This window comes from Gopherus evgoodei, chromosome 24 (genome assembly GCF_007399415.2).
Source record: "Gopherus evgoodei ecotype Sinaloan lineage chromosome 24, rGopEvg1_v1.p, whole genome shotgun sequence".
NCBI lineage: Eukaryota > Metazoa > Chordata > Testudines > Testudinidae > Gopherus > Gopherus evgoodei.
Window position 1 is genome coordinate 2,661,317 of NC_044345.1, and position 9,008 is coordinate 2,670,324.

Sequence of the window (9,008 nt, forward strand, 5' to 3'; positions counted from 1 at the left end):
TGTGTCTCCTTTAATATTGCAAATTGTGTATAATGTGTGATCTACTCCCCACTGTGTGTTTCAGCTATACCACAATCACAAAAGATGTCTTCCAACAAAGCTCTGTGTTACCCACGTCCACCATGTTATCCCGACATCTGCCTTGACCCATATGTTGATGCCTGGAATGAGCCTTGTGTCACATCATGCGGCGACTCGAGCGCAGTGGTCTATACACCACCGGTTGTCGTGAGATTCCCAGGACCAATTCTCGCTACCTGCCCTCAAGACAGCGTTGTGGGAAGCACCTTACCAAATTTACCCTATGGATATGGGGGCCGATATGGGAGTGGTAATTTTGGTGGCTCAGTTGGTTCTGGGGGAGCTTATGGTGGTGGATACGGCGCTAGGTATGGTGGTGGCTATGGTGGCTTATATGGATATGGGAAGAGATATGGTAGGAAGTGCTATTCTTCCCGCTTTGGAAGCTGTGGCCCATGCTAAACCCAGAAGAAAGATCCATGGAACAAGAAAGAACCAGGAAATGAAAGAGACGATGGAGATTCACCTCTTAGCTAATGAAAAATGAGCACCTACAACTCAATGTGAAATCAGTGGGGGATGAGTGTAAATCAGGCCTATTAATGTCTTCCCTTGTTACATGTTACCTTAACTGTATGGTCTAATGGTTTTGCAGCATACACTTATGCTCATATTGTGCTTTGTCCTACTTGATGCTGAGAAGTCAACAACTAGTAACTTAATCTGATGAAAAATGGGACATGATTTTCAAATCTACAGCTGCAAGAAAGAGAGCAGAATATCTTTTGTAAAATGCATCACTTTGGAGATAGTGACTGTTTGCAGCTTCTATTGTATGTCAGAAAATACACTCTCTGTGCTCTGCATTAATCCATTCTGCAATGTAAACTCCACTCCTCATTCCCATTAAAAATTATGCTGCTTTATATTATTGGTGTTCTGTTTTTCTTTCTCTTCCATTCTTTCTTTTCAAAGCACTCTGGGTGAAATTCTCCCGTGCCAATGGTCAGTACCAGCCCTGTGCACTAATCAATGACACACAAGCCGACAAGTGAGAAGATAATCAGGTGTATTAATTGTTGAATAGCATTATGTAGGTCCTCTGAATAGGATTGAATTATCCCCTTGTTACACTTGTCTCTAATAGAATGGGAATAAATAAATGTCTTTCAACACGAATATATTTCCCTGCTCTAAATACTTTACAGAATCATATAAATCTTTAAATATAAGGCTGGAGAAGACCTCAAGAGGTCATGTAGGCCAGTCCCCTGCACTCATGGCAGGACTAAGGATTATCTAGACCATTCATGACAGGTGTTTGTCCAATCTGCTCTTAGAAATATCCAGTGATGGAGATACTGCAACCTCCCAAGGAAATTTATTCCAGTGCTTAACCACCCTGACAGTTGGGAATTTTTTCCTAATGTCCAACCTAAATCTCTCTTACTGCAATTTAAGCCCATTGCTTCTTGTCCTATCCTCAGAAGTTAATGAGAGCAATTTTTCTCCCTCCTCCTTCTAACAACCTTTTGTGTACTTGAAAACGTTATCATGTCTCTTCTCAATCTTCTCTTCTCCAGAGTATACAAACCCAATTTCTGCAATGTTCCCTTATAGCTCATGTTTTCAAGACATTTAATAATTTCTGTTGCTCTTCTCTGGACTTTCTCTGACTTGTCCATATCTTTCCTGAAATACAGTTCCCAGAACTGAACACAATATTCTAGCTGAGGGTCAATCAGCATGGAGTAGATTGGAAGAATTACTTCTCGCATCTTGCTTATAACACTCCTGATAATACATTCCAGAATGATGATTGTGGGTTTTGGTTTTTTTTCAACAGCATTACACTGTTGGCTCATATTTAGCTTGTGATCCACTCTGACCCCCAGATCCCTTCCTGCAGTGCTCCTTCCTAAGCAGTCATTTCCCACTTCGTATTTTAGCCTCTGATCCTGCCTCATTTTCACTGGCATTCACTATTTTGGATGGCCAATCACCACCAAACTTCTTGGTGAAAACCGAAACAAAGAAATCATTAAGCGTTCCACATTTTCTGTTATTATTCCCCCCCCCACCTGCCCCCAGTATTGAATAATGGTCCTACCCTATCATTGGTCTTCCTCTTGCTTCTAATGTATTTGTAGAATGTTTTCTTGTCACCCTTTATGTCTCTCGCTAGTTTAATCTCATTTTGTGCCTTGGTCTTTGTAATTTTGTCCCTACATACTTGTGTAATTACCCTTTTAATTTGTCCTAGTTTCCTTTGTAGGACTCTCTTTTGATTTTTAGATCATTGAAGATCTCCTGGTTAAGTCAGGGTGATCTCTTGCCACATTTCCTATCTTTCCTATGCAGCAGGATAGCTTGCTGTTGTGCCCTTAATAATGTCCCTTTGAAAAAATACTGTCTTCAATTGTTTTTCCCTTTAGACTTGCTTCCAATGGGTTCTTACCTCCTACCAACTCCCTGAGTTCGCTAAACTCTGCCTTCTTGAAATCCATTGTCTTTATTGTGCTGTTCTCCCTCTTGACATTCCTTAGAATCATGAATTCTATCATTTCCTGATCACTGTCAACCAAGCTGCCTTCTACTTTCAAATTCTCAAGCAGTTCCTCCCTATTTGTCAAAATCAAATCTAGAGCAGCCTCACCCCTAGTAGCTTTCTCCACCTTCTGAAATAAAAAATTGTTTCCAATACATTCCAAGAAGTTGTTGGATAATCTGTGCCCTGCTCTGTTATTTTCCTATCCAGAAGTCTGGGTAGTTAAAGTCCCCGATCACCCCAAGTCCTGTGCTTTGGATGATTTTGTTAGTTTAAAAAAAGGCTCATCCACCTGTTCTTCCTTTGGTTTGATGATCTGTAGTAGACCACTATCATGATATCAGCCTTGTTTTTTACCCCTTTTATCCTTACCCAGAAGCTTACAATGAGTCTGTTTCCTATTTCCATCTCAACCCCAGTCCAAGTGTATACATTTTTTTATGTATAAGGCAACACCTCTTCCCTTTTTCCCTGCCTGTCCTTCTTCAGTAAGCTGTACCCTTCTATACCAATATTCAAGTCCAACTCTAGTTGAACACTTGAGACGGGAGACATCACAAATCACAGTCACTTCTGAAAAACTTGGGCTTGGCTATATTCATAGATTTTCTGACTCATCTTGATCAGATCAGTACCCTCTCTTTGGTCTCTTCATATGCAATTCTCACTCAGTGTTTCCTCCCTTGGCTCTCCAAGACTGTCCAGCATCAGGATGCTGACCAACGAGATGGGATTCCTTTACCCTGTATGGCATGGACATTGTGCTCCTCCCTATCCATTACAGCCAGTTTGGCATTTTGTTATGATTCAAGTATCTCATCTGGCTCTGAAGAGACCTGTTTGGTTGGGACATGGGTGCACACCCTTCTGGCCCCTTTGGTTCAGCTTGGAAAGGAGCAAAGGGCAATTCAGTCTTTCTTCCTGCTACAGAAAAAGTTGGAATGTGTGGAAACCCAAACATAATTTGACATGACATGAAAAGTTGGCTTGGTGCACCCGTGTGCCGGTGGGCCTGATTTAGGGCAAGCAGTTGGTAAGATTTAGCTGGAGATTGGGATACACATGCTGAATTTCCATTGTTGTGATGTTTATATCACTATTTTATTTTGTATGTCATGGCACATTTTCTCCTAATTTTGCTGCATATGTAGTTTTTGAAGGGGCTCACATATATTAAGTATTTGAGGTGGAATGATGGGAGGGACATGTGTCTCCCAGCTCTCAGGAATTGAGAGGTGGGTGGGACTGAAAGACTCACCACAGTGAATATCCCAGTTTCCTGGTCCTTCTCCCCTATAGCTCCTAATCCTTCCATTTACAACTTCAGACACTAACAAAAAGTCTGCCTATCTCCTTCTTATCAATTTATGGTTAAGATGAAATTTCTAACAAGTGGGTGCCTAACTGGCTGAATTCAGGACTCAAAGACTAATTATCAATGATTTATTTTCTATGTGGGAGGCCATATGTAGCAGGAACACTTAGGAGATTGTCCTGGTTCCTGTACTATGCGATATTTTCATTAATGAATTGTGTAATGGTATTGAGCGGAGACTTAGACAATTAGTGGATGATACCAAATTGAGAGGGATTGCAAACACTTTGGAGGCAGGATTTGAATTCCAAATCAGCTTGACAAATTGCAGAATGAATCTGAAATCAACAAACTGAAAGTGAACAAATACAAGTGCAAAGTCCTATATTTAGGAAGTAAATTGTCCTGCTCCTAACTAGTTGTGTGAATGGTGTTTCAGATGGGGTGTTATGTCTGGTTTGGGGCAACAGACATTAGCAGGAAAGATGTGGACCAATTGGAAAGAGTCCAGAGGAAAGCTTCAAAAATGAAGAAAGGTTTAGAAAACCAGAACTATAAGGAAACTTTAAAGAAAACCAGGCATGTTTAGAATTGAAAAATGGAAACTGGACATCTACTAACAGTTTTCATATATGTTCAGGGCTGTTATAGAGAAGATGGTGATCAATCCTTCTCAGTGATCATTAGAGGAAATACAAGGAGTAACTATCTTAGTCTGAAATAAGAGAGTCTTAGGTTATAGATAAGCATTAAATTTCTAATTCTAATGATAGTTAAGCACTGTTTTTAGGCTTTCAAAGGAAGCTGCAGAATCGTCATCCCTGGAGGATTTTAAGAACAGGACAGCTGAACGCCTAGGGTTGTAAGGGTTGGCCTATGGTCTATGTTTACTGGGTTCTGCCTCAGCTCAGGAAGCTGGACTAGACAGCTTCAAATGGTCCCTTCTAGCCCTGTCTCAAAGATTCTACAGTTCTGTATAATAATTAGAACTGAGAAACATATTGTAATTCAAATGTATTTAGTCAGCTAGAGTCTATCAGAGACATGTGTAACAACAGTGTAATTCCCCCTTAGAATGCCTGTATAATTCTATTAACCAGTTAATCTACCTGATTCCCCTCTTACTTATGAATTTGAGTGGGATTGATTAGTACATACAGTTGGTATTGACACAGGAGAGAATTTCACCCAGAGTGTTTTGGAGAGAAAGAATGGAGGGGAAAGGAAAACCAGAAGGCCGATACTATGATGCAGTATAATTTTTAATGGGAACGAGCAGTGCAGTTTACACGTACAGAATGAATTAATGCAAAGCACAGAGACTATATATTCAGGGTTACAACAGGAGCTACAAGGAGTCACTATCTCCAAAGTGATGCATTTGACAACGATGTTCTGTTCTCTTTCTCACACCTGTAGATTTCAAACCATGTCCCATTTTTCATCAAATTAAGTTACTTGTTGTGGACCTTTCAGACTCTAAGAGGACAAAGCACAATATGAGCATAAGAATAAGCTGCACAAATATTAGACCATACAGTTAAGGTAACATGTAACAAGGGAAAACATTGATAGACCTGATTTACACACAGCCCCCACTGATTTCATGTGGAGTTCTAGGTGTTCATTCTCCATTAGCTAAGAGGTGAATTTCCATCGTCTCTTTCATTTCCTGGTTGTTTCTTGTTCCGTGGATCTTTCTGCTGGGTTTAGCATGGGCCACAGCTTCCAAAGCGGGAAGAATAGCACTTCCTACTATATCTCTTCCCATACCCATATAAGCCACCATATCCACCACCATACCTAGCACCGTATCCACCTCCATAAACACTCCCAGAACTGACCGAGCCACCAAAACTACCACCACCATATGGGCCCCCATATCCATTGGGTAAATTTGGAAACGTGCTTTCCACAAGGCTGTCTTGAGGGCAGGTAGCGAGAATTGGTCCCGGGAATCTAACAACTACCGGTGGTGCATAGACCACTGCGCTCGAGTCACCGCATGATGTGACACAAGGCTCGTTCCAGGCATCAACATATGGGTCTGGGCAGATGTCGGGATAACATGGTGGATGTGGGTAACACAGAGCTATGTTGCAAGACATCTTTTGTGATTATGATAGACCTGAAACAAGCAGTAGAGACAGGGTAAAGAAAACATGCAATTCCCAGTGGCATAGCAGATTCACAGCTGGTTTAATATGGTAATAGTTGATTAGAAGGTCTATTTTAAAAAAATCCATATCTGATCCCATTTCTTCCCTTTAACCCTGCTCACCATTTACCCTAAGTCTTCTGCCTAACTAACCCCTGTGAAGCCTTCAGACAGTCTGTCTTCCTCCTTCCCATGCCAAACAACTTTCCTATTTCTTTGGGTCCCATCTAAGAACTTTTCTTCATCTACAAAGCCTTTCATAGCCACTTTTCCTTGAGGATTTCCCTGCCCAATCCCCATTTACTGCGAATGAAAGAGTCCCAATCCCATATAAAGATTTGAAAATTGCAGCATACTATTTATAAGACTGCAGCCACCAAGACCTTCAATTGACAAGATACAGAAAGTCTCTTATCAAAAGCAAGATGCCCTCTGCTCCTACAGATCAAAAATCACATAGTGGTGGTGCAGGATTCAGTCCATAGTAAAGACTATCAATAACTCACCAATTGGAACCAATTGAGTTCAATAGACTTACCCAGTTCACAAAGGGGATGAAGTCAGGAGAAGCGGATAGAACAACATGCAGTTCACCACACTTTTATATGCATTCTTAGCCAATGGGAAGCCGAGGAAACACCCCTTATGCACTGAGACCTGATCATTAAGCAAACCAAATGTTTTCTTATCTGGCTAAGTCATTGAATTGCTGTAGTCACTTTGATCATGGTTAATATATTACTCAATTCTCAGTCAAACATAGGATGACATATACTGTACATCCTGAGGTTTCTGTCACCTGAAATCTTTATGGGCAAGATGCCTTCCTGGTATCACCCTATTAACTTTCAACAAACTGAAATTCAGTAAAGAGAAGTACAAAGTCCCATACTTAGGAAGCAAATTCTCCAGCTCTAACTGGCAGGGGTGGGGCTTCGGATGCAGCACTTTGTCTTGTCTTGGGCAACAGACATTAGCAGGAAAGATATGGACGGATTGGGGCGAGTCCAGAGGAGAGTTACAAAAATGGTGAAAGCTTTAGAATATCTGAACTAAGAGGAAAGGTTAAAGAAATGAGAAATGAAAATTGTGTCAGGGGGTATCTGATAGCTATCTTCATGTATATTCTGGCCTCCTATAGAGAGGATGGTGTTCAGTTGTGCCCATGTCCACTAAAGGAAGCGGAAGGAGGAACTATTTTAATCTGCAGCAAGGAAGTTTTAGAGTCTCTATAAGCAGGAAGTTTCTAACTTTGATGATCGGTAAGCATTGCGTTTAGACTTTAAAGGGAACTTGCGGAATCCCTGTCTCTGGAGGATACAAAGTACAAAATAGCCAAACACCTATCAGGGAGGATCTAAGTGTATTTGGTTCTACCTCAGCTCACTGGACAGGACTGGATGTGCTCTTGAGGTTCCTTCCACTAGTGTATTACAAAGGCTGTACAATTCTGTCTAACATTTAGAGCAGGAAACATGGTATTCCTCCATGTAGATTGCCTGCAGAATTCTATTAAGCAATTAATGTATCTGATTCTCCTCTTAGCTATGGATTTGAGTGGGATTAGATTAGTACATAGGGTTGGTATTGACACAGGGAGAATTTACCCAGAGTGCTTTGGAAAGAAAGAATGGAGGGGAAGGGAACACCAGAAGGCCAATATTAAGATGCAGTATATTTTTTTAATGGAATGAGTGTCGGAGTTTACACTTACAGCATGATTTAATACAAAGCACAGACACTGTGTTTTCAACATTACAATAGGAGCTACAAACAATTGCTATCTCCAAAGTGATGCATTTGACACAAGATGTTCTGTTCTCTTTCTCATACCTTTAGATTTGAAAACTGTGTCTGTTTTTTCATCAAATTAAGTTACTTGTTGTGGACCTTTCAGCCTCAAAGAGGACAAAGCACAATCTGAACATAAGACTAATCTACAAATGATTAGACAATACAGTTAAGGTAGCATGTAACAAAGGAAGACATTGAGAGACCTGATTAACACACATCCTCCACCGATTTCATGTGGTTGTTTCTTGTTCCTTGGATCTTTCTGCTGGGTTTAGCATGGGCCACAGCTTCCAAAGCGGGAAGAATAGCACTTCCTACCATATCTCTTCCCATACCCATATAAACCACCGTATCCACTGCCATACCCAGCACCATATCCACCACCATATCCACCTCCATAAGCACCCCCAGAACCGACTGAGCCACTGAAACTACCACCTCCATATGGGCCCCCATATCCATTGAGTAAATTTGGTAGGGTGCTTCCCACAACGCTGTCTTGAGGGCAAGTAGCGAGAATAGGTCCCGGAAATCTCACGACAACCGGCGGTGCATAGACCACTGCGCTCGAGTCACCGCATGATGTGATGCAAGGCTCATTCCAGGCATTAACATATGGGTCTGGGCAGATGTCGGGATAACATGGTGGACGTGGGTAACACAGAGCTTTGCTGGAAGACATCTTTTGTGACTGCGGTATAGCTGAAACACACGGTAGAGACTGAGTAAACATAACACGCAAATCACAGTGTCATAACAAATTCACAGCTGGTGTAATATGGTAATAGATGATAGGAAGGTCTATTAAAAAGAGATCCATATCGCATCCCATTTCTTCCTTTTAGTTCTGTCCACCCATTGAGCCTAAGTCTTCTGTCTAACCAACGCCTGTGAAACCTTCAGATGGTCTATCCCTTTGGCAGGTTACTCTGTGGAAGTCACAGCGTAAAGTGGGTATAGAACTTGGGCCCTCCGCATTGTGGGTAAGGATAGCATTGATCTTTGGAATTGCCATACTTCCTACATGCTACAACTGAGAATGGTGCCCCATTGCCCTGGATGCTGAACATACAAAGAGTGAAATACACTATACTGGTGGGTATGGCAATTACCTGAGAGGTAAGAGACACAGTTTTAAAGTTGTACCACTAAGAAATTAAATAGAGCCGTAT

General features: G+C 41.4%; 1 protein-coding gene across 1 annotated transcript; it reads right to left on the bottom strand.

The window, feature by feature from the left end:
- Positions 1–8,107: 8,107 nt before the first annotated feature.
- LOC115639531 (scale keratin-like) lies at positions 8,108–8,518 on the bottom strand. The gene has a single exon (XM_030542420.1). The coding sequence runs from the start codon at positions 8,516–8,518 to the stop codon at positions 8,108–8,110; it is 411 nt and encodes a 136-aa protein (XP_030398280.1).
- Positions 8,519–9,008: the final 490 nt, after the last annotated feature.

Excerpts from the sequence above, each read along its gene's own strand:
- LOC115639531 (XM_030542420.1), bottom strand. The coding sequence starts at position 8,518 with ATGTCTTCCAGCAAAGCTCTGTGTTACCCACGTCCACCATGTTATCCC.